At 43.2% G+C, this 26,578-nt stretch overlaps 1 protein-coding gene across 1 annotated transcript in view; it reads left to right on the plus strand.

Moving 5' to 3' along the window:
• CCDC158 (coiled-coil domain containing 158) overlaps positions 1-23,888 on the plus strand; it is a 65,250-nt gene extending 41,362 nt beyond the window's left edge. The window contains exons 17-25 of the mRNA XM_030565492.1: positions 1,304-1,396; positions 2,983-3,108; positions 6,430-6,593; positions 8,632-8,691; positions 13,092-13,151; positions 16,467-16,534; positions 17,546-17,752; positions 22,403-22,504; positions 23,802-23,888. Of these exons, the coding sequence (XP_030421352.1) occupies positions 1,304-1,396; positions 2,983-3,108; positions 6,430-6,593; positions 8,632-8,691; positions 13,092-13,151; positions 16,467-16,534; positions 17,546-17,752; positions 22,403-22,504; positions 23,802-23,878 (957 nt within the window). The 3' untranslated portion in view covers positions 23,879-23,888. The remainder of the gene's footprint in view (positions 1-1,303; positions 1,397-2,982; positions 3,109-6,429; positions 6,594-8,631; positions 8,692-13,091; positions 13,152-16,466; positions 16,535-17,545; positions 17,753-22,402; positions 22,505-23,801) is intronic.
• The last annotated feature ends 2,690 nt before the right edge of the window (positions 23,889-26,578 follow it).

The following is a 26,578-nucleotide window of genomic DNA, read 5'->3' on the forward strand; positions in this document are numbered from 1 at the left end:
CAGGAACTGAGAGCAGGTGGACTCTCTTTCATGTGCCACAAAGTCCTCCTCCCTCCAGGCATACAGGCAGCATACAAGAGGAACGTGCTTGACGCCTATACAGAGGGGAAGAGAAATAGTCCTAGTGGGGTGCGGAGGAGTAGATTAGAAAAAGGAGCCTGTGGGGGTGGACAGAGACTGGTTGGGCAAGGAGACTGAGACAAGGTGGCTATTGGGGTGACTGGGATGAAGATCCTAAGAATGGAGACTTAGCCTGAGAGAGTGGGGAAGACAGATCAGATGCAGAGCCAGCACCACAGGCATGCTTAATTCTGGCCATTTCCTAAATTTGAGTGCTTGACTTGACACTATTAATGTTGTTAGCACAGCTTTGTTGTGTGTAACAGAACATACAGTAATAATATAGCCAACTAACAAAGGCATAGGCACAATGAAGGCTGGTGCTATCTGAAAGTGAGTGGGTGAAAACTAACTGTAAAAGTACAATCAAAGCCCATTTAAAGCAGTGGGTACGGATGATCAGACAGGACAGATAGTGCCTATCTTACCTACCCTGAAGAGCCTCCACTGTGTAGACATCATTAAATGTAATTGATCAACCTGCTGCTCATAAATTATTTCTGAGTTGAATGTTGAAATAGAAACTACCGTGCAAACAAGAAGCAGCTAATTATGTGTATGAACACTCTATTCACCATGACAACTGCCTTTTTGTCATGTGACAATGGCAAGGAATGACAGAAAGAAACGCAGTTTCTTCTAACACTGAACAAGGAACTTTATTAGAATTATGAAAACACCCTCCCTAAAGTGTCCCTGTCCCTCTCTGCCTCACAGTAGCGCTCGAGCTCAGAAACTTCCCCAGCTCCTGTTGCTTAGTTTCCTGCTACAAATTTAAAGAACCAGAATACGTATTATCATATCTGCATATATCACATTTTCCACTATAAACAATCTTTAACAAGTTGTATTATTTAACAGAGTATAGATTCCAGATTTCACCCCCTCGTCCATTTTAAAGCCTTGAACAGGGCTTTGCCCAGTTAATACACTTGGATTACCAGTCCCATAGGTGTTCAGGATTCTTTCCAATAGGAATATCTCCTTTCACTAAGGTTGTTGTGTGGGTATCCTTGCTACTAGGGTCATATGGCAATTCAGCTGCCTTTTGGAAGCTCTGCTGGCACTATACAAATGAAAGGTCTCTTTGTAGGGCCCCTTGTTCTTATTAGAGAGAGAAGATTAAAAACATTTAATAGAAAACAAAGAAAAGGTTAATTAAACCTCATATTCTCTCTTGCAGGCATCTATGCAATTTGCAGAATGTCAGTGCATAATCCAGTGTCAGGAGCAAGAAGCCATGCGCTTCAAACTACAACACACTTTGGATATAAAAGTAAGTTCTTTATAGCTAATATGTGGACTGAAAAATTTAGGCATTTACTCTTGGTTCTAGTTTTAATATTACCCTCCTTTTACTTCAGCATATGCCCAAGGGTACTTATCTGATATCCTTAACTCAGGTTTAACATCACCCCTTCACAAGTGGTGCCTTTGATATCACTTACTTTTAAAATACTATTCCATGTGAGTAAGAGTATCAGGATCTGACTTAAAATGAATTAAAGTTGTAATGGGAATGCTTTGGCACCATGCTTCTGTGACATGTACTAAGACTTCTGTGATACTCCTGAGATTTTCTAGCAGTTTCAGGTGAATTAGAATTTGAGAGTTTTACTGAATTATATATGAAAATGAATAATGCACTCAGAACAGTAATAAGTTATTTAACTGGACATTAAAATATGGGACAATTTTGTTTTGTAGTGGTTTCTGTAGCAGGATGGACATCCACTAAGCACTCCGTTCTGGGGCACTGTAGAGGCACACTGATCCCTTTTGCAGGACCTGTTAGAACCGCACACAACTTTCACACAGCTGTCCCACCCTTTGCCTGTGGCTGGCTTCATATTAGGATGATTCTTTTCTAGGATAACATCACCCATGCCTCGGGCCACTTCAATAACAGAAATAGTTCTTCACCACCACAGGGTCCCAAAATAAAGCCCATCACTACACGAGAATCCATACTAAGCTCTGGTGTCTTCGCTCATAGGCAGAGCTCTTATTCTGTCCCAGCTTGTCCTCCCAGTTCTTCCTAGCTCGAGCTTAGCCTTCCATCTCTTGCTTTTAAGCACAGACTCCATTCAGGTTTCTCCACAGAAGCTGTCTGGTGCCTGGGCTTCTTTCTGTCACAGCTCCCTTGGCCTCAGGGCCTTCTCCACATGTGGTCTTCGCACACTCTGCAGTTTCTCTTTGCTATTCTGTACTCCCCCCACTGCAGCCTCCTGCTGCTCTTTATAGGGCAATCTCTCTCCTGTTCTCTCTCCTGTGTGACTCTTTCTATAATCAAGCCTGGCTCACCACAACCTTTAAGGGGTGAGCCACCCTGTGGCAGCTCCTAAGAATCATTACCCCTGAGTGGTTCCCAGATAGAAAACATTTGTAACCACCACAGCAATACATGGAATTCTGAGCACAAAGCAAACTGCTGGAAGTGTGTGTGACTAATGGGTTTAAAGGGGTTAACTTGTGTGTGCCTTGTAAAGTAGATTATAGGACTACACTGGGGGCCATATTTTATAGCATCACACTGCCTGCTGCCGTTCAGGATTCCTTGCACTCAGTGTGATCCTATGGTTTTTTATTCTGCATAGGAGGAACACCAGTCATGGACCAGCCAAGATTTTCAAAGGTAACTATTGACTTTGGGTGCCTCCATTTTTGTGTTCCCAACCTGAGACAACCCTAAAAGGTCTGATTTGAGGCCCTCAGAGTCACTAGTCACTTTTGAGAATCTTGGACCAAAGCCCTATTGTGCTACATGCTGTAAAAAACATGTAATAAAGATGGCCCCTGTCCCAAAGGGTTTAGTCTGTACACCATTTTATCTGCTTACACCTGACTACTGTTCTTTGGCAGGAACTGCAGGGCCCAGGATATACGTCAGGTTCTACTTCTGGAAAGCCACGCCACATATCATTGCCACTTACTCATACCCACGCTAACGTGCCACCTTCCCAAGCCTTTCAAGGCTTCATTCCTCACGTGAGTATCTGCTCTAGATTGTGAAGTCAGCATGACACAGAGCCGTTCTGAAGTTCAAAAACAGAAGTAATTTCCAGTGGGGGGGTTTCAAAGGGATTCTTACCTATCAGGCTTAACTCATTTCCTTTAACGTCTCATATTATGGGCTTACTCCTTTTCTTTTTATTTAGCTAAGACTATCTTAGCAGTTGGAGAATAAAAATGAGCTTTTTAAAACTAATTTCCTTACCTGTGTCACTAATAACACTTAAAAATATTGAAACAAAGGCTACACTGAAATGCATTTGACTTTTCACCATTTATGGTGTGTGTTTTCTGTAACTCACTCAGCACAGACAGTGAGAAAAGCCTACTCAGATTTCCAGTTTCCAGCCAATTTCCTTTTCTGGTTCTCATTGCATCAGTAAAATCCTGCAATGTTTGGGTTGCAAATGCTGCAGGAGAATGTTTTAAAAGTTCCTTCCCATACTGACTTTCTCTGATTTTTTTTTCCTTTTAGTTTATGACAGCTTTTGTATTAATATTAGATTATGTAACCTTCCTCCATTCTTTTTAAATACACCTAAATTATGGATTTACCCAAAGTCTTATGCAGAAAATAATTCTCCATAATTTTCTCTATAGTTTTTATATGATTCTCCATATAGGACATGCCCCGGATCCCACCAAAGTAAATGGGAATCTCAATCACCTTTGGTAGCAATTGGATCAAGCCCATGATCATTAACACACAACAGAGTGTGGCTTTGTCAGTCACTATGCGCACACTTACTTTGTATCAGTAAATATGTACTGTGGGACCAATTCTGTCCTCACACAGATCCATTGATCTCAGTAGGAATTGCACCTGATAAAGGCCTCATCAGCCCTCTGCATGTGCTCGTGGCATGCCCCCTCCATGCCCCTACAGACTCCGCGTGTAGGGAGGGGTGCAGGGCCAAAAGTTGCAGACTGTCCTCACTAATCCCATGGGGAAATATAAGATACTGCACATAAAATCTACAGTCTTTTTTTTTCTGCTTTGCTCTTTGTGTTTTGGGAATTCACATTTCCTACAGGGACAGCTGTTGCTCAGGGGGATCCCAAATAGCATAGCTCCTGCAGGAGCTATACTAGTGCCCACAGGTTTATGGGAGTGGGTAGCAGGCAGCAGTGCTGAGGAAAGGGCCCCGTGCCCAGCCTTTCCCTTCCCTTGTGTGAGACTAACCTTCCTAGAGGGTGTGGCCACGTGAGGACAGAATTGGACCTTGTATATGTACAGTATGTTCAGCTTTATCTTTGCCGGGTCCAGTGTAAACCAAATGCTGACTTTTAACTTGAGCATACTAATGCACCATTGAGAGAACTTTAGTAACTCCAGTGCAAAAGGTTTTTATTGCTTTCTCAGAAAAGAAATGGTTTGATCACTCTACATCATTGCTAGTTTCTCTTTCAAACAGCAGAGAAAATGTCACTAAATGATGGCCATAATTTTGCGGCTAAGGCATGTTTGTGTACTTTAACCTATTAATTGTCTATTTGCTCTGTCAATTGAATGTCTGCATAAACTGTTACCTATCTCTGAGTTTTCTGAGAACAGACAAAGCAGCTAGGAAATTATAAAAAAGCTTTGACCAAAGTTTTGCCTTATATCACTTGGAAACATGCACTTAAAAAGTTTCAATTACCAACTAACTTCACTTTCTAATGTGTCCCTTTTTCTGCATATACAGCATGTGAGCAAAATTTATCAATTGTGTGACTCCAATGAAATCAGTGGAGTCACAGCAAGGATGCACTTGGCCTTTCTGGATATGTCTACACTGCAATTTAAAACCCACTGTGGGCCAGTGCCAGCTGACTCTGGCTAAGGGGCTGTTTAATTGCAGTGTAGCTATCCAGGCTCAATTTGGAGCCCAAGCTCTGATACCTTCCCCACTCGTGGGGTCCCAGAGCTCGGGCTCCAGCCCAAGCCCAAATGTCTACACTGCAATTAAACAGCCTCACAAGCCCAAGCCCCATGAGCCCAAGCCAGTTGGCACAAGCCAGACATGTGTGTCTAATTGTGGTGTAGACATACCCATTGTAAGCCCCACCTATCAAGATTGCCTGACACTTCCCATTATAATATCCTATTATTAGATGCTTATAACTTTGCCAACCTTTAAGCATTTGGGCTGAAATGTTTTTATATCGGGTGTCTGTTTCAAGATGACTTTAAGAAAGAAAAACCCATTTCAGCCAGAACGGTTTAACCCATTTCTAAGAATGAGGTTAGAGAAAAGTGCATTGTTTTGCCCAGGTTAAAAAGAAATCTGGCAATCTTTTCTTTGAGCAGCTCAAGCACTTTAATAGTGTGGTCCTCATTTTCTGGGTGCCTGACTTGAGCCCACGGGTCTTGATTTGCAGAATTGCTGAGCATTCACAGCTGCAACTGAAGTCAATCCAAGTTGTGCTTCAAACATATAAAGTGTTATATAATGCTAAGTAATCTGAAGAATCAGGGCCTAGGGGTCCCAGATTGGGCACTCAAAATTAGTGGACACTCTTGACCTTAAAATCCCGTGCCTCTGTTCCCTATCTGTAAAATGGGAGTAATACCAACCCCTCATTTCACAGGAGGTGTTGAATTCATTAGCACATGCGTGTTTGTGAATAATCAGATACTGTAGTGCGGAGCTCCAGAAAAAAGCTGATGAGGAAATTAATAATTATCTGTTCAGAGCTGGGGTTGAATAGGGTTCACTAAATAAGGCCTAGGGCCACCCATTGAATAATCAGGAGAAAACAAAATATTAAATTTTATTAAATTCAATATTTTAAATATTGAATATAACTTAATTTTCATTGAGTGAGGACTGCACATCATGTACGCTGAATGAGATGGAGGTTGTGTGGAAAATATAGTATGTGATCATGTAATTAAAGACTGCTTTACGATGCCTATGCACCAGGAGGCTGAATTAAGGTTGCATTTCCTAACTTTTGAGTGCTTAACTTTGCAACCTTAATAATGTTTTTTGAACATAGTATTTGTGTATGTATATAAAAATGTACATCTATATCCAGTACTGTGTATGATCATGTTATGATTTTCTTTACAATATTCTGAAAGAGAGAGAGCTTATTAACTTGCATAGTATATTCACTTCTTATAAAATATTTTGATAATGATCAAATTTTCATGGTCAAACCTCTAGATAGCTTCCACTAAAATAGAGTTAAAAAAATCTAATCACTAAGAACAAAAGAGAAATGTCTGTCTTTAGCTGGGTATATATAGGTTCTGGAAAGCAAAATGCCATTTTAAACATTTCTTTTATAAATGAATATTTAATTCAGATGCCACCCAAGCCAGGCATTGTGAAGGAGGATCCACTGCGAGATTTAAAGCGGCTTCTCCAGGAATTAAGAAGTACTATTGATGAGATGCCCTCCGTGGTTCTGAGTAAGAGTGACAGTGATGGCAGGAGAGAGTTACCTTTAACCACCTTGAGAAACACAATGTAAGAAAAGTGTAAATTAATCTGGATGTATATAGCCTTCTGAAACTAAAATCTGGCCACTCAACTGCTTTTGGGACAGTGCAGGATACTGTTGTACAGGAAACCTGGATTTAGGAGTGGACTCAAGGTATCCAGAGAGATTAGCCATATTGCTCATGCAACAGCCCTTATTGATAAGCTGCTTTCTGGGAGAGAAGTAGTGGTTGCTTATAAGAGTGCAGAAGGAGAATGGTGGCCCAAATTAAAAAGATAGGCAAGGTATCTGCGCCATGGTCTAATAGATCCATATCACAGGCTGAGGTTGATATATGGCTATGATGGTAGTGGAACTAGAAAATTACTGCATCATTTGCACCCCGGTGATGTCTTGTTTATTTACTTTCCATCTAAGCATTTCAGATTTTATGATCATTTGTGAACCCCCTTCTTCTGTATTATGGAAGTATCCTGTCATGTGGGAGTAGGGTGACCAGATGTCCCGATTTTACAGGGACGGTCCCGATTTTTGGGCCTTTTTCTTATATAAGCTCCTAATACTCCCCACCCCGGCCCCATTTTTCACATTTTTTGTCTGGTCATCCTATGTGGGAGACAGGCGAATGGTTTCTCTTAGCACACTACAATGACTCCATAGATCATGTTAAACAAAATATCAAAACCAGCATCACTTGTAAAAGCCTGATGCTCTGGATCCAGAAATAGAGAGTTTGTAAAGATTAACATCATTCATGACTTTGCATTAGAATATATTCCTTATTTCAAGAATTATTTATCTCCCATTGTATGTAAAATTGGGGCTTTGTCCAATCAGTCTCATATACCAAACATCCCATTCTCATGCTTTTTACTGTTTTGGTTGAATAGAAATCAGTGTCATCAGCATCAAACCCTTTGAGAGTCTCAACAGTCATAACGAGGGCCCTACCAAATGCGTGATCCATTTTGGTCAATTTCACAGTTATAGGATTTTAAAAATTGTAAATTTCATTATTGCAGCTATTTAAATCTGAAATTTCACAGTGTTGTAATTGTAGAGGTCTTGACCCAAAAAGGAGTTGGCAGGGAGGTCGCAAGGTTATTGTAGGGGGGTTGCAATTCTGCTACACTTCCTTCTGTGCTGCTGCTGGCGGCAGTGCTGCTTTCAGAGCTGGGCAGCTGGACAGTGGCAGCTGCTATCCAGAAGCCCAGTTCTGAAGGCAGAATCACCACCAGCACAGAAGTAAAGATGGCATGGTATGGTATTGCCACTCTTATTTCTGCACTGCTACTGCTGCTGGCCACTGTGCTGCTTTCAGAGCTGGGCAGCTGGAGGGCAGCCAGGAGCCCAGGTTTGAAGGCAGAGTCACCACCAGCACCAGCGCAGCAGTAAGGACGGCATGGATGGTATTGCCACCCTTACTTCTGCGCTGCTGATGGCAGGGTGCTGCCTTCATAGCTGGTCACCCAGCCAACAGCTGCCGCTCTCTGGCCACCCAACTTTGAAGGCAGCATAGAAGAAAGGGTGACAATACAGCAACCCCCCAGCAATTCCCTTTTGGGTCAAAACCCGCAATTTGAGAAACCCCCTGAAATCTGTATAGTATAGGGTAAAATCACACAGAAGATGAGATTTCACAAGGGGAGACCAGATTTCATGGTCTGTGATGAGTTTTTCATGGCCATAAATTTGGTAGGGCCCTAGTCATAACAAGAGAAGAATGTTTCAGAACACAGGGCAATCAACGGTGCTGAATTGCCAATGTCTGGATTATAATGATTGCCTGTATTATATCTTTATGATTGTTTTCTGTGCTGCTAATTCAGCCGTGAGTTCAAGAAATGTTTTCAATGTCTAGCAAAAGGGCCAATGAATCTTTGGAAAGATTTGCCTTCTGTTTTCTCTCTTCTGTGTGATACTGTGTTCCCCATGTGAGTTGACATGAGGACTGGAGAATCCTTTCCAGAACTAATTATTCCTCAGAAAATGGCTGTATCTGCCAATCCTCATGGTAATGCTTTTCTTGATATTGTTAACTGTGGTGCATTTTTCCCCATACAGAGATGCTGCAAGTAGAGAATCTGCTGTCCCATGCAGCTTGCGACAGGATAAATACAGCAAGTAAGAAACATTGTCATTTGACTGAGAATGTCCCAGACTTTTACCAATAATCCAGGAATTAGTCTACTTGTTTCTCTGGAGGATGTTAAATAGAAGCTACTAAAGCTAAACATTTTAAAATCAGTAGGTCCAGACAACTTGCTTCCAAGAAGTTCAAAAGAGCTGGCTGATAAGCTCACTGAACCATTCATACTGGTTCTCAGTAAGTCTTGGATCAATGAGGAAGTTCCAGAAGACTAAAGGAAAGCTAATGTTGTGCCAATTTTTAAAAAGGGTAAACGAGATGATCCAGGTAATTATAGGCTTGGTAGCCTGACATCAATCCCAGGCAAGATAATGGAGCAACTGACATGGGACTTAATAAAAAATGCAAGTAATGTAATTGTGCCAATCAACATGGTTTTATAGAAAAATAGATCCTGTCAAACTAGCTTGATTTTTTATGCGAATATAAATTTGTTTGATAAAGGTAATAGTGTTAACCTCTGTGACAAAGTTCCTCCTCTACCTTGGTGGGTCCTGCACTTATTGGTAGATTTCTCACCTCAGTGATCTTCCCCACAGTCTGGGTCAACTCTTCCTGTGTCTGATCAGGAATTGGAAGGTCAAGGGAGGAACCTGGGCCCGCCCTCTACTCCAGGTTCCAGCCCATGGCCCTATGGATTGCAGTTGTCTATAGTGCCTCCTCTAACAGCTGCATGACAGCTACAACTCCCTGGGCTACTTCCCCATGGCCTCCTCCAAACACCTTCTTTATCCTCACCACAGGACCTTCCTCCTGGTGTCTGATAACACTTGTACTTCTTAGTCCTCCAGCAGCACACCCTCTCACTCTCAGCTCCTTGTGCCTCTTGCTCCCAGCTCCTCACACGCACTTCCTCTCCTCTGGCTCCCCCCCCCTTCCTGACTGGAGTGAGCTGCTTTTTAAACCCAGGTGCCCTGATTAGCCTGCCTTGATTGGCTGCAGATGTTCTATTTAGCTTGTCTGCCTTAATTGGTTCTAGCAGGTTCCTGATTACTCTAGTGCAGCCCCTGCTCTGGTCACTCAGGGAACAGAAAACTACTCATCCAGTGACCTGTATATTTGCCCGCTACCAGACTCCTGTGCCCCACTGGTCTGGGTCTGTCACACCTCATAAACTTCTCTAAGATGTTTGACTTGGTACTGCATTATATTTTTATGAAAAAAACAGAACCATATAAGATTAACATGGCACACATTAAATGGATTAAACTGGATAACTGATAGATCTTAGAATGTAACTGTAAATGGGGAATTGCCATCAAGCAGGTTTGTTTCCTGTGGGGGTCTCAGAGGCATCGGTTCTTGACCCTATAGTATTTAACTTTTTTATCAATGACCTGGAAGAAAACATAAAATCATCACTGATAAATTTTGCAAATGAAACAAAAATTGGAAGAGTGGTAAATAATGAAGAGTACAGGTCACTGATTCACAGTGATCTGGATCGCTTGGAAAACGGTGCTAACAAACAATGTGTGTTTTAATACAGCTAAAGTGTACTTCTGTGTATGTCACAGGTCCAACCACCGTTGGAATGCCGTGTCCAGTTCTGACGGATGTAGATAAATTGGAGAGGGTTCAGAAAAGAGCCAAAAGAATCATTAAAGGCTTGGAAAACCTACCTTATAGTGATAGACTTAAGGAACGCAATCTATTTAGTTTAACAAAGAGAAGGTTAAGCGGTGACTTGATTCAGTACCTACATGGGGAACAAATATTTAATAATGAGCTTTTCAATCTAGCAGAGAAAGGTACAACATGATCCAATGGCTGGAAGCTGAAGCTAGACAAATTCAGACTGAAAATAAGGTGTAAATTTTTAATTATGAGAGTAATTAACCGTTGGAACAATTTACCAAGGGTCATGGTGGATTCTGTATTACTGACAATTTTAACTCAAGACTGGATGTTTTTCTAAAAGATACGTTCTATAAATTATTTTGGGAAAGTCTATGGCCTATGTTATACCTAGATGTCCACAGAGGTCTCTTCTGGCCTCGGAATCCCTGAATGCAGTAAAACCAGAGGGACTAGCTTTTGGGAAACAATGGCAGTAGAGTTGATTAGCAAAATATGTTTTGAGATGGTGAAGAAAATCCCTGGTATTGTGTTCCAGGTGACTGGAAGTTCTTTTAATATCAAGCACTGAGATACATTAGCGTGATACATATCTGTGAGCTCTATTGATCAGGTCTGCACCTCATAGGTATTCATACAATACTGATTAAACTCCCCAAACTCTTTTCCAATATGCTCCAGGCGCAGTGCAAAGCCTGGTAAGGATCATCCAAGGGCAATCTCTTTTTTGATTGTTTCAAACCCTAGTAAAGAATCTGAGGGTGTCACACACAGGACGTTACAGAAATCCCCGGGAGTGAATGTGGCTCCTTTTCTAGTGAAGTTACATTAATTGAATACAGAGCATATGGACAGACGGAACAATATGCTTCTCTCCAGCTGGGACAGAACTGACTTGTTGACGATTTGGATTGCAGGAAAGCTTTTATTTATGTGGATGGTTTTCTCCTCCAGTGCCTTAATGGAGAGGAGGTGGTGCTTTATGAGTAAAATACTTGGTAGAATGGGCTTTCAGTCTGGAAGTGATCATGGTAGCAGAGCTGGTGATGGAAAGGGAGTGTTTTTGTGAAGCTCCAAAATTAAATCAATCAACATTTGATTCTCTAGGTCACAGCCAAGAAACTTTCCAAACCTCAATCTGTGTCCTTGGTAGGTTCTGGAAATTGACCCAGATGTGTGGTCCACAATCTAACCCTACACTTCTGTGCAGTAAGAACTTTACAGTGGCTGATATGTGAGACCAGATTGGGAAAAGGCAGGAATTCATACTATGGGAGTTGTAATCCATGGGAGTTATCCGATATCTTTGGATGAAATATGAGCTGAATACAGTAGACTCAGCTGCATAGTACCTTTCCTTGCACGCTTTCTGGGCTGTGCCCTGCCCTGCCACTGGGGGCCCAGGCTCCGCATGTCGCCATGCCCCCACTCTCCATACAAAGTCCTGGCTGCAGGCAGGTTTGTGAGGCTGTAACCAGGGAAGGAAGCACTGGGAAATACCAAGTTCAGGGATGGAACCTATTAATAGTTTCCAAAGCAGCTATTTTGAAAAATGAGTCCATGCTGTGAACTTGCTGACAATGGGAAAGACGGTGGGTTCCATACTCTTATCACCATCCACCCACAGAGCCCTGAGAGTTAGCTACAGGTGGAAAGAGGAAATACTAAGGGTGCCTGTAAGCAGTTGAACTCACCACCATAGCACTTCTGGCATCAGGCCAAGGCCCTGTGGGGTCTTCACCTCTAGTGCCCCCATCAGTCGCCTCTTTGGCCCTGCAGTGGCCTGATTCTGTCTGTTAGTCAGCTCTCCGACTAGGTCCTTTCTAGTCCAGACCCCTTCCAGGATGACAAAAGTATAACTAAAGTCCAAAAATGTCCCAGCATCAGAGATCCTGCTTCCCTCATTTGGGCTACTCCTCATCCCAGCCTTTAGGCTCAGTCCTCTGCCTCATCCTGGGCTCAGTAGTCTTATGTTAGGGTTGTACACTCTTCCTCGGGTTTTGAAGGTGGGCTTTAGCCCAAAGACCCCATATTAAACAGCCTCAACCTCAAAGCCCCTGGTGCTGCTTCCTTCTTCAGTCTGTTTCCCCAGGCTCCTCCCAGGCAGTGGGTACTTCCTACCACCTCTCTCCTGGGTCCTCCCTAACTGAGTTCTCCTTCCTCCTTATCTAGTCTCTTCCTGACCCTTTCACAGCTGGAGTCACTAGGTATAATTAAGTTGCCAAAACAAGACCAGCTGACAGATACCTGCCAGGTCACTGGCATGGTTGAGCCCAACCCTCACTTAAGGGTATGTCTACACTTCAGTAGGGAGCATGCTTCCCAGGACAGGTGGGTAGACGTGGGAGCTCTGCTCAAACTAGCATACTAAAAACGGCAGTGTGGCCAGGGTCACACAGATGATGGTTGGGCTACCTGCCCAAGTATGAACCCAGAAGGTCAGGTAGGTTTGGACTTGAGTGCCTAGCTCGAGCTGCTGTCCATGCTGCTGTGGCCACACTGCTGTTTTTAGCATGCTACCTGAAGCGGGGATAGCTTCTCTGTCTATCCCCATTGGGAAGCTCATCCCAGCTGCAGTATAGACCTAGCCACAAAGGGCAGCCAATCTGCGACAGTCCCCCAACTTCCGTTATAACGTGTAAATGTCTTGATGAATGCATATAACATTTTAGCAATTTCTCTTCATATCCAGATGTGTACTGCTGCGAACTGCTGCATCTTGGGAATGCTGGGCAATCTAGCAGTCCTGATGGTAATGGTTCATGGGTTTCTAACTGGCCTATGTCTTTTCATACAGAGATTCTGCCGTGAGAGACTCTGCTCCAGAAGGCAGCTTGGAGCAGGATACTTTCAGCAGGTGAGAAGTGATGCCACTTAACTGTGTGTAACCCCAACACCATCAGAGCATGCATGTTGATCTCACTATCTCTTTGTTATTTATTTTCTAGGACGTGAAGGATTTGTTAAATTGAGTTATTCCTGTGCTTTTCAATGCTGTATTATTTGTGAAGCACTATCAGGATGCTTCTTAGAAAGAGCATAACAAATATGATCAGGCCAAATCAGTGTTGATTCACATCTGGTTCAACCCCACTAAAATCAGTGCCACCACACCAGGAATAAATGAGTCCCATTAAAGCCTATGTGGAATTATGAAGTTGCTGCAATGATACTTAAATGATGATTGTTAGTGTGGACTAGTGGCTCCTCATGGTGATTCTGCTGTAGAAATAGGCCCCAAAAATGCTTGTTGTAGACTTAAAGTGGCAGGCACTGATGACCTGAATTTCAGATATGCTACAAATCCCATTTAAATCAGCAGGAGCTCTGCATCTCTGAAAATCAGAGCATTAGTACGTTAGCACCAAGACACAGAAAGCCAGAAAACTAGGGGAATCCAGAAATCATGAACCAATGTCATATTTCCAGAAATCCATTTAGGGCCAGATTCTGATATCCCTCCTCATGTTAGGTGATACCTTACTCGACAAGTGGTCCCATTGACTTAAAATGGGACTGTTTGCAGAGTAAGGTACTAATCAGCATGACATAAGACATTGGAATCTAGCCCTAAATCATAGCTGAGAGAAAAAACAATGAAGGAACTTTCCTTTCAAATAACATTCTTGGATAATAATATCAGACAGCAAGGTTATCTGATCTAGTTTTCCAGACACTGGTTGGAAGGTATGTGCCAGTCCCTCTTACCACACCATTTGCAAAACAAACCCTTTATTTTTCAGTTGACATTAGTAATACAGTAAATCAGTTCTCAATCAATACACTGAATCATCCTATGAAATGACCGATGCAATCATCTGCATTCTCTGTTCTAATATTCACCATTCATTGCCACTGAATTAAAAATCTCAGTGCTGGTTTATAGGCTATGTTTTTATCTTTGTAAAGCCTTCCGGCCAGATTCATCAACCTATTTTCTGTGACAAAGCAGTAGTTTTTCCTCAATTTTTCCTTTTTTGCTGCCATAAAATAACCTGTCTTTGTCAAAAGGTCAAGAGAAAATAACTAGCAGTAGGTTATTATTTGATAAAATGATCAGTGAATATAAATATGCATGAGTACAAAAAAAACCCAGCCACTCTGTTGTTTTTAATGTGTATATTGCAGTTGAACTGCTACATATCTATACTTCATGTAACCCCAACATCAGAGCATGCATATTGATCTCACTGTCTCATAGCATGCTACCTGCCTTATTACTAGTGAGATAACATTTCTCAAACAAGGAAGAATCAAAAGCAGGAAAGCATACCTAGATGTGAACCTGAACAGTTCTATATCAAATACACTGTGCCACAGACAGCCAGGAATAAATCCAGGGCTGTTTCACCAGGAATGCACGTAGCCACTGTGTATAGTAAATTTATCTTAAACAGAATGCTTGTCATTGCATAGAACGTTCTGACATATGTTTGGAACAACCACCAGTGTTACGTTGTCCTTTCATAAAATGTATGCCCTAATTAAAACAACTATTGCATGTACAATTTATACCAGGGGTAGGCAACCTATGGTAAGCGTGCCAAAGGCGGCACGCAAGCTGATTTTCAGTGGCACTCACACTGCCCGGGTCCTGGCCACCGGTCTGGGGGGCTCTGCATTTTAATTTAATTTTAAATGAAACTTCTTAAACATTTTTAAAACCTTATTTACTTTACATACAACAATAGTTTAGTTATATATTATAGACTTATAAAAAGAGACCTTCTAAGAACATTAAGATGTATTACTGGCACGTGAAACCTTAAATCAGAGGAATAAATAGGACTTGGCACACCACTACTGAAAGGTTGCCAACCCCTGATTTATGCACTAGCATTGTTGAATGGAAAAGGATTATCACTCAGCTGCTGCCAATAGCCAAAGCACTGAAGTAGCTAGTGCATAAATGTTGAAATAAGCTTTTCATGTCAATGTTTTGTTGTGTTAGCATCATCACCTGTTTATGTCCCTCTGCTGGAGTTATACTCCTTTAGCCTCTGTGCAGTCCTCCCCACTTACAGCATGAATTCTACAGCAAGATTACTGCACAGCTCTGGTAATTGTATTTCGAACTGAGTTTAACCCAAACGTCTGCAGTAAGACCCTGCTCCTGCAGTTTGTTCTGTGTGGGCAAACTCCCTGTACCCAGGCAAAGCTCCATCCAGTCTAATGAAGCTCCATTGTAGACTGACCCCCTCTCTTTGCCTGGTGCCACACTGACTTCAGCAGGGCCTTCACGGGCACAGAAGCCAGTCCACGTGGAACCCGCTGCAAGATCAGCACCTTAGTCTTTACTCCATCCTTATGCAGGCAAAACTTTCCCTGGGAATTAAGATTGGAGTAAAATCTAAGCAAAGACTTCAAGGTTTAGCCCACTGCTTACTCTCTATGTAGAGCCTGTGTGGTGTGTTTTCCTTACTATTCTACTGGTTTTGTGTCTGCTCTGTGGACTGCATGCAATTATAAATGTTAACCGTTTTATACAACGTACTACACCCAGTATTCTAACTATAGGAACCTATACGACAGTCAGAAATCCCCATATTGTACAAGAGCCTGATCCAGAGCCCATTGAAGTCAGTGGAAAAACTTAAATTGACCTCAGCTGGCGCTAAGCACTCATATTGTGGTACTGACATAGCTGGGAGCATGCCGCTTTAAGCTGCAGTCAAGTCATCAGTAGAGACTCTTGGATACTATGTTTATAGAGGGCATGAAAATATCTAGATAGGGGCAGCTCACTGAATGTGGTACATTTTGACATCTCCCAGCACCGTAGGCATCCCCTCCTCTCCAGCCAACATCGCCCTCTGCTGGGCTACACTTTCTCACCCCCCAGCATTCCTCTGTGGGAAGAGAGGTTGTGGCCACATTGCAGCTGTACAGCTTTCCCCAGTGATGGACTGACCTACACCCAGGCATGAGGCTGGACCATTAGCTTTAACATTACGCTAAAAATTGCATGAGAATTAAATGCCTGAGCACAAGAATGCCGGAATGGTTCTTTCAGCCCTCCAAGTAAGCCTGTTTGAACCCCGTATGCACCATTTACCTTTCACGTATGTGTATGAGAGTTCTAGAATGCATGCAAACGCTTCACTTTCTCAGCGAAATCTCAGCCTGGCACATTCAGGAGGGAATGCTAGTCTTGCCATTATTTTGCTTGCAGGGAGCCTTTAACTTTACATGTTTCGGATCTTGAGGACCAAACAGCTACCCTGTCCTTCACACCCACTGGTGAGTTTTCACTGGCTGCACTAAAGAATGCATGTTTCAAGTAGGCATGGCTTGGCACAGAGCAGAATTGTATAGAGACAGGAAACAAGTGTATTTTCATAGGTAAGTTTTACAAGTGTCTCTTAGCAGGAGCTTTTTACAAAATCGCTAAAGCACTTAACACAGTGCTTCATCATATGCATTTTATTGTTCATAGGTCAGCTCTCGAGAGTGATTTCGGCACATGTACTAAGAATTGAAAAGATGAGGAGGGTTTTCCAGTTAGCTGTTTTCCCAGTTCTAGAACAATTTCAGCAAATTACTGTGTTTATTATGGTTTTCCCCATGAATATCTTCCACTTGACAAAATAAATTTCCATAACAGGTATTTAGTAGTGGTCTTAGCTAGTTACAAAGCAACATTTTCAAACTTGGGTGCCTACATTTAGGCTTCTAATTCCATATTTAGGTAACTAAATAAGGGACCTGATTTTCAGAGGTACAGAGTAATGGCACATCTCATTGAGTTCATTTGGAATAAGGGTTACTCAGCACCTCTTACACTGTGGTCATTTTTATTTAGATGCCTCCGTATAAATTTTGGGCACCCAACTTTGAAAATATTGTCCTAAGCCGTCTCCTAAGTAGCTAGAAAGAAGGTAAAGCAAGAACTGGGTTGGTGAGCAACCTTGAAACTCCTGTCTGAATTGTTGAAAATCTGGTGCTTCTCCAAGGGTGCCAGAAACAAGTAGTCAGCAGAAATACACTTGGCCATACTCCTCTAGGGAAAAAGTACAAGCCATCTTCCAGTTGACAATCCATGCGTCAATACTGCATGTGACTTGCAAAGAAGTTATACTCTCTGTCCTTTTGGCTAGAGTGTAGGTGCTGCTCTGTTGGCTGCTGATGGAAAATGGGAAGGATCAAAGAATGCAATGCAGAGAACAGGGTTATGAAATAATTGCATAGCAGAACTCACATTAAGGGTAGAATATGAGCATTTATTCAAATTGTACTGTGTTGATTTTCTAGCAAGTCCATCCATCTTCGCTGCCGCTCCTCGTTATGCCTCTTCCCCAAAGAACTTCTCCCAGGAGGAGAGATACAAAGATAGGTCTCCAGTGCACTCACTGTTAACTGCTCCGCTAGATGACCTGAAGGCTGTCTCTAGTACCTCAGCAGATCACAAACCATCTTTGAGGAAGAGTAGCTCACCAGAAGCTACAACTGCCCGGAAAAGTAAGTATGGCCCCTTCTTCCTATCAAGAGGATTCTGCTGACTTTTTTCTCTCCCCAATCACTACTGTAGTGAATTACAAACAACCAGCTAAATTCATCCCAACTGTAATTCTCTAGAGACCAGTGGAGTTACACTACCATACACGGATGTTATGTTATGTGGTCCATGAGGGTAATGTTTTTAAATGTTCAGAAATATATTTATTTTCATGTTTCCTTTTTAATATATAATTATTTAAATCAGGGGTGGGCAAACTTTTTGGCCCGAGAGCCACATCTGGAAATAAAAATTGTATGGTGGGCCACAAATGCTCAGAAAATTGGGGTTCGGGTGCAGGAGCGGGTGCAGGCTCTGGCTGGGGGTGCGGGCTCCACGATGCAGCCAGAAATGAGGCATTCAGGGTGCAGAAGGGGGCTCTGGGCTGAGGCGTGGGGTGCAGGAGTGCAGGCTCCAGCTGGGGGTGCAGGCTCTGGGGTGGGGCTGGGGATGAGAGGTTTGGGGCGCAGGAGGGTGCTCTGGGCTGGGATCGAGGGGTTTGGAGGGTGGGAGGGGGATCAGGGCTGGGTCAGTGAGTTGGGGCATGGGGAGAGGTTCAGGGGTGTAGGCTCCGGGCAGCACTTATCGCAAGCGGCTCCTGGAAGCAGCAGCATGTCCCTTCTCCGGCTCCTACGTGGAGGCAGGGCCAGGCAGCTCTGCACTCTCTGCAGGCACCACCTCTGCAGCTCCCATTGGAGCGCCGGAGGGGGCCATTGGAGCATGTAGGAACAAGAGGGGGACCATGCCGCGGCTTCCAGGAGCCACTTGGAACAGCCTCCAACCCTGCTCTCTTGCTGGTGCACCAGAGCAGGGCAAGCCCCGGACGCCGTCCCCTGACCCCGTCCCCCAATTTAAATCCTCTCCTCTCACTCAATAAAAGTAGTGGTGATTCTCAAAATTACATTATTGGCCTTTTCTTTTTACACAGATGTCTCCTTCACTCCCAGTTCTTGTAAGTGTAATTCCATGATGCACATTTGTTCCAATGTATTTGATGTTCCATTTTAAAGCTGTGTTCTAGAGTTCACAAACCTGCTTGCCCTACTGAAATCCATCTCAGTTATTACTGATTTTCTCACTTCACTCTGCATGCATTTAAAAGACAAAATACTTCCTCATTTAGGAAGTGCCGCATTGTGACAATCCATATTAAGACAAATATTTCTCCTCCTGTATTGTATACACTCTGATGTGTATCACAGCAGCTGTTTAACAATGATGATGATTAACACTATATACCAGTTTAGGATGGAAAGTGAAGAAAAATACTATATCCCATTAAAGCTGCACAAGAAGTTACCAGAACATTAACAAAACTGAAAGAAAACAATGAGGGTGAGATTTTTCAAAAGCGTTCTGTGTTGGCCTAACCATTCAAGTCAATGCCCATTGATTTCAATGGCAACAGAGTTAGACCAACGTTGAGTGCTTGTAAAAATGCCACTCTGGCTGTATATACATATTGTATAAACTGCAAAGTGCTTCTAAAACTAAACTAGTACTTGACAATGCAGAACATAGAGAAAGGGAGATAAATGTATTTGAAAATCAATTACAGCATTAAAAATTCTGGAAGGCTCAACCTTCCTGTATTAAATCAGAATATACAATTTACGAAGGGCTAGAGTGTGAAGTCATTAACCAATCAAAACTCCATACAAGAGATTTGCTGCCACGTTCCTGGGAAAAAGGAGTCACTGATCACTTGAAGAGGGGAAAAAAAATACTGAAAAGGTCATTCAAACAAACAGGTGCCTTCTGTCCATCAGGCAGGGAACAGTTTGGGCAAATTCCTGTTGTTGCAAGTAGACAGTCTTATTGCTTCCTCAGCAGGAGATAAGCAAACAGCTCTTCCTTGCAGGGAGGTGGGAAAATAAGGGGTCTCCTTTGATAAGTGTGTTGTCATTGGGCTATTTGGGTTTTTTGAAAGCAGCCCTGGTTCTCCCTTTTGGCAATGAGATAAAAGGGAATGATTCTTCTTTCATCAAGGGAGCAAACACACACACACACACACACACACACACACACACAAATTGACTCCTTGGTTGCAGGGCAACCAGTTCCAAGTCATAGTCAGAGTTTAAGGCCAGAAGAGACCAGTTCATCTAATCTGACCTCAGGCCACCAACACCACCCAGCCACCCTCACCTTCCTCTTCACTGCAAGTCCTTTCTGTTCTTCCTAGTCCCTGGAGAAAGCACAGCATCTTGCAACCAGCCCAAAACATCTCATCTTTATCATCATCAGTTGTCATCAAGGCAAATCTCAAAGGCACATAGCCTCCTTACAGATCAAGCACCACCAGGACTGATGTCTAGCTAGGTCCTTAATGGCTACATCTTAACAGCCAGAACTGGAGGATTCTTTTCTCTAGGCCTGGAAGCTATGAGACAAAGCAGGCTCTCTTCTCCGACGCAGTGAAGGGATTCAATCCCTCTTCTGTCTGGCAGTAAGGATACAGTCATTCCTTCACAATCCCATTGTAGTCAGTGGGAATTTTGACCAACTAAGGACTGAGCAAAAAGGCTTTCAGGATTTGGCCAAACAAATGGCTTGTAGAACAGATCTAAATCCTCTTGCCCAGAAATGACCCTAACTAGTTTGGAAAAGCATAGGTAGTTCACCATGGAGCCCCCTACTAGTTAAACCAAAAACTTGTCAGTTGCCTTATCTGATTAAATAAAATGTGCAGTTACCTAATCTCGGTATTTGAGATACTCAGGATATTTGCTATGGTAAGTATTGAGAAATGCCAAGGACTAGTGGAAATACTGATATAACCACATCTCTCTCGTATAAAATCTTAGGTAAAAGTAACAAACGTTTCCATCCCACCACTGCGCTGGCAGAAGGGTGTGTATTTTAACACCAGTGTACCAGCCACCTGCCAGTGGCTCAAGTTGCCTGGAGTACTTCATTAATCTAGTATCAAAAAGTCCCTAAAAAAGGGCCCTCAGTGATAAATAGATCAAGACTCATCTTTGGAGTGATACCAAGTTACACGTTAGTTATTACATTTGCTTCTTACTCTGTTTGTAATTCCCTTTAGAACCCTGAAAATAGCATTTCCCACTCAGTTGTTTTTGCAGCAAAGAGTCCTGTGGCACCTTATAGGCTAACAGACGTTTGTCATGCATCCGACGAAGTGGGTATTTACCCACGAAAGCTCATGCTCCAAAACGTCTGTTAGTCTATAAGGTGCGACAGGATTCTTTGCTGCTTTTACAGATCCAGACTAACATGGCTACCCCTCAGTTGTTTTTATCTTTTATAGTTGGAAAATCTCCGGCTTTTTCCTCTGTTTTCTCTAAGGAGCCCTAGCAAAAATAGCTGTGCTGGGCTCACATCCTTGTGATCCTGCTGGTGGGCTGACTGGCTCTGCAGCAATGAAACACACACGAGTGGGCTAACCCTGCAAGACTTTGCATGCTTATTGTTTGTTTAAAAACTAGGAGAAAGGTGCACGTAAGCAGAATGAAGTGCACATGACGCTTCCACACTCGTTGCCAGGGACTGTTGGGCAAAAGCAAGTCCATTTATCTACAGAACAGCACAAGCTTCCGCGACCAATGTGTCTTAACGCTGATGGAGCTTCTCAGCTCAGGAAGTCATTAGTTGAAAGCGTAATGATGAATTTTGTGGGGTGAACATCTCTGCAGTTGCAATTGCACATAACCCACCAATTCGTTTCACACAGACCATTAGACAGCCAGATGACATTGATGACTTTCAGTCACTGCCAGTCCTGGCTCAATTCAAACCTGTATCTTAGAGATGAAAAATTCCACATTCCATGCTTTTTCTATGTAGCTGTGTGCCTATGTCTCTGCCCCACCTCAACCCACCTGTCCTTTTCCCACCTTATTTTAGAATCAGCAGCAGATATGAATGGTACAGCTCCTGACCAGAAGTGGTTTACTGCTGGTACCAGCTGCAGAGTGAAACCAACTGTGATTGGGCAATTGTAAAGCATTGATTTGCATGTGCCATTATACCTGCTAATCCATAGTCCACCTCCTGATCAAACTGAATCCCAGACAGGCCAGCTACTAATTCGTTTATTGCTATTACAGCCTTACATTTGAACTCTATTTCTGAGCATCAGTATTCAGTCAATCAGAGGCAGTGTGGCCTAGTAGATGGAACAATGTACAGAGACTGAGGAGACCTAGCTTCTGTCCCCATGTCTGCTACTGGCTTCTTAGATGACCTTGGGCAAGTCACTTCACTTCTGTGTCTTAGTTTCCCCATCTATAAAATGGGGATAATGATACTGACCTCTTGTGTAAAGAGCTCTGAGATCTCTAATGAAAAATGCTATGCACAAGTATTATTATTAAAGTACTTTTTCCTCCTTCCCCCTCCATGCAACCACATAGCATTTAAAAAATCTGGCTTGGTTGAAATAGAAATACGATTAATTACAAAAACTGATGTTAATCTTGTCATCTCATTTATTTTATCTTTGCTATTCCAAGTAGTCCTATTTGTTGGAAATCTTTATTTTAGAACTAATTTTAACTCTGTAATTTGAAGGTTCCTATATAAAAGACTAGTTAGCTAATGTATTTTTGTACCTCTAATAGTATAGTGACTAATCATTTTTTCAATAGGCTCTCAGCCTGTGGAAACCAGTGGGAGCACATGCAGGCAGCTACAGAACAAGATGGAAAACCTACAAAACCTGGTGGAAACGTTACAGATGAAAAACCAAGGTAGTGACATTTATTCTATTGAAATCACTAGTATTTCTTTTAAAATGTAGAGATCTCCACTGTCTCTTTGTGGTACATACCATAGCTCCGGCCACAGTTGTCCATTCCTGTCAGTTTTGATGTGTTCAGTTTACTAATAGCCACTTCCACATTATCCAGCTCCTAGGAGAATAAACAGATTAACTCCACAATGTGCTGTACTCAGCCCCTTAACTCTAATGAGCTCTGAGATCCTAAAGCTTTCAAACATGGCAGCTGTTCAGGGGTGCAGTCATGTGCTGCTGTGATCAACTAAATGGGATTTTTAACGAGCTGTTGATACTCCATGGAATTGAAAGCTCTTCTGTTTATAGAAGTCTTCATTTAAAAAGAAAATCAGAGTTTACCAAGAGTGACCACACGGCCATAGCTGATCCTCCACAGCTATTCCTTATTCTAAAAACAGGGAAATAGTGCAGTCTTGGCCCGCCCACTGATCACAGCTGACATATTAGGGCCTGCTCCTGTTCCCACTCACTGAAACCAGCTAAACTCCTGTCAACTTCAGTGACTGCAGACTACTGGAATTCCTTTTGTCAGCAGCATTGTGTCTTACTCCACATTCCGATTATCTTCCCTTTCCCCTTCACTTCTGTGATTATGGACCTGGAAAACAAATGCTTCCACACACCATATAATTTTATGTGAAAGTCATGAATGATGGGAAACCACGCAGGGAAAAGTTTGGGCCAGCTTATGTAACTAGTCATATCTCCATTAACTTCATCGGCCCTTCAGGATTTGCTCTTATTTAACTTCCACTTTATACACCAGCACATTTTCTGTAACCATAATGTGTTATACAGCAGCTGTATAAAAGATACAGAACAAAAATTACCCCTCATATGCACATTAGAACAAACTCCACCATACAAACATTGGCCCAAAGTCACTTAAAAGTCAATCAATTTCAATACAACCTATACAAGTAACTTTGAAATCAACAGAGTTGTGCACGTTTACTTTCTTACAGTAATGAATTCGGGCCATTGGGTCCAAATGAAACAGATGTATAGTCAAGCCAAGGTAATAGCCATTTAGTATGAGGTCTACTTTGCGTACTAAAACATCAGCCTACTAAAGGGGAAGCCACATTTGTTTTCTAAAGGGCATAGCAAACACAGAGCTTTGCCTGTGTAATGTGCTGGCTGGCTGTATAAACTGAAGCTATCAAAACCTGAAGCTTGAGTTGTTTTCTGCTCAACATGATCTAGCAAGACACAGCATTCAAGTGATCTTTTCTCACTGCTATTTTCAGCAATGTCTTCGATGATCCGCTGTCAGGAAAAGAAGATTGAGAAAGTGAAGGAAAAGGAGAAAAAGCTAACAAAATAAAGAAACTCTGTATGGTTGTGATCATTCTAATGTATGTAGATTCAGCCCCATTAAATGTGATGCTTAAAATATGATACTGTTAAAGATTCATAATAAAGGTTCATAGTTTTGTAATCAGTGTCTTGGACTAGAATACTAGCTGCAGCCTGCAGTTCTAAAAGAGCAGGAAGGAGAGAAGTAAACACAAGACATGGAAATAAAGTTATTGCACCTTTTGTTGGCATACATTGGGAATAGCCGCATACTCCAAGGGAGACAGCCAAGGGAGTTATGCTGGCCATTTCAACAAGGCTCAACAGAGCCCACACCCCTATCCGGGATCTGCCACCTGTTCAGTGACTCTTTAAAAATTGTTAGTCTTTAAATATTTTAGTGAGACTCCTTTTGTTAGCCGTACACCTCTGAAAACAACCTGGAGTAACTTCTGCATGTAATGTTATTTTAAGAAGTTCTGCTAGCTCGTGATATTCCATATTTCAGAGCTAGAGACAAATAATGCTGCCTGCCTCATAGACAAACTGGGAACTTCCCCTTTCCCTTTAAACTAGCCATTTTAGTTCCCCACCTCCACCTACTCTTGGACCATACACTTGGCACTGGGGCAGGACTAAATGCATCTCATTCCAGTGTGACTTTTTGGAGGTGGAGGGGAATGGTATGGGGGCAGGGAGGAGGTCCTTTCACAGTAGGAAAAAAGGAAAGTTCTATAAGCTAGTAGGATTTGTTTAATACAGTAGGTATTTGAAGATGCCGTGCACTGGGATATTAGCAGTAGTCCCAGTGAAGACGGGGCGGCAGCTTATATGGGCTTGAGGTGCTCAAGCACTAGGAATATTCAAATATTGGTGGAGCACAGCCCCCAATCTTGGAGCTGGGTTTCTGCCCTACCCCCGCCTCGGAGCTTCTCTGCCTGAAAGAAAACAGCCAGTGCCTCTCTCCTTTGTTTGTGCTGCTTTCGCCTAAGGCTATAGAGATCAGTGGCAGGCAGCTGCTTGGAGCACCGGGGGAGGGGAAGAGGGAGAGAGGAGGGGGAAGGAAGCACACACATGCTTGGGAGCTCTCTCCCCTGCCTCCCCCCGGCACCCAGGGGCGGCAGCAGGGGTGGGGAGGCCACATATGATGGCAATCCCCTGCCCCGGTACCCATCATAGGGGAGGGGAGTGGGCTTTCTGGACTTGAGAGAGTACCCTAGGAGCATTTGCAGAGACTGTGGTGCAGAATGACTGTGCTGTGGGGGGGCAGGGAGAGGAAGGGTCCCTCCCCTGGAGCTTGCTTCTGTCAGTAAGGAAGGGGGAGAGTCCTCTCTCGCCCTAGCCCTGGGGCAGCCTGTCTGCATCCCAAGTTCCTTATCCCCAGCCCTGCCCCACCCCAGAGCCTGTGCCCCCAGTGCCCTAACCCTGAGCACCCTGCTGCACTGTGAACCCCTCATCCCCAGCCCCATTCCAGAGCCCTCACTTGAGGGGAAAAACATGCAACTTAAATTTGGTGGTCAGTTTGGAGTATCATTGTGTTTAGCACAATACTTGATTATTTTACACCCTTTGAAGTATACAATCATATACAGGTGTTACAAAGTGGGAATGTTCTTAAAGTTTTCTCCGAATACTGTGTTGGTGCCTCGGTTTCCCCTATGCATTTCTCAAGGATCTAGATGGTGGGATAAGGGGATGTGATTGTTGTAGAGCCCTAGAGTGCCAGTGTGATGCCGTCTGCCCAGAGAATGGCCGAAACCCTGTCTCCAGGCAACTGATGGCCTGGGCCGCTCTCCTGCAAGGTGCCAGCCGAAGGTGTTGGAGAACAAAGAGGTCAGGTGGCCTCCTAATGCCTGGAAAAGAGACAAAGGCAGAGGAGGGAGTGTCAGTGCCTGTGCGGACTTCCAGGAAGCACATGGTGTGGAAGGGGATGCTGGGATGCTTTGGAAATACTCCATACGAAGCCAGTCAGGACTCTGGGGGAGCCTCCTCTCTTTGAGCATACTGTCTCCAGGGCAAGAAGCTTACACCTTCCTGGGTCTGACCTCGGAGCATTCAGCATGCTCCGCAGCGAGTCCGCACAGTTGGGTCCTTGGGCAACCAGAGGTCCCTGCACCCCAACTCTGCAGTCAGACGTGACTCAGCCAGCCGGTAAAACAGAAGGTTTATTAGATGACAGGATCACAGTCTAAAACAAAGCTTGTAGGTACAGAAAACAGGACCCTTCAGTCAGGTCCATCTTGGAGGGTGGGGAGCCTGGACCCAAGTTCTGGGTCTCTCCCCATTTCCTCAGCCAGCTCCAAACTGACACTCCTACCTCTAACCTTTGTGTCTCTTCTGATCCTTGTCCCCAGCACCTTCAGTTGGCACCTTGCAGGGGAAACTGAGGCACCCCACAGTATTCAGAGAAAACATTAAGAACATTCCCACTTTGTCACAACAACTGCAACAAAATATAATACCGTATATTGAAGCAGGCAAGTGCTGCTTCTGACTTTCCACTTTTAATTCACCCTTGTAATCTTGTGGTGCCGATGCGTTGTAGCTTCATTTTATATCGGCTTTCAGGGCAAGAGTGGGGCGGGTGACAGGCACCACCATTTTGGGCACCACCAAAAATTATACAAACCTGCTGCCTATGAATGAAGATGGATTACGGAGCAGAGTGCAGGTAAAGTAGCCAGAGGTGCATGATAAATGTCATTTAGTGTATGGAATCCTCCACCAT

Source organism: Gopherus evgoodei, chromosome 5 (assembly GCF_007399415.2).
Source record: "Gopherus evgoodei ecotype Sinaloan lineage chromosome 5, rGopEvg1_v1.p, whole genome shotgun sequence".
NCBI lineage: Eukaryota > Metazoa > Chordata > Testudines > Testudinidae > Gopherus > Gopherus evgoodei.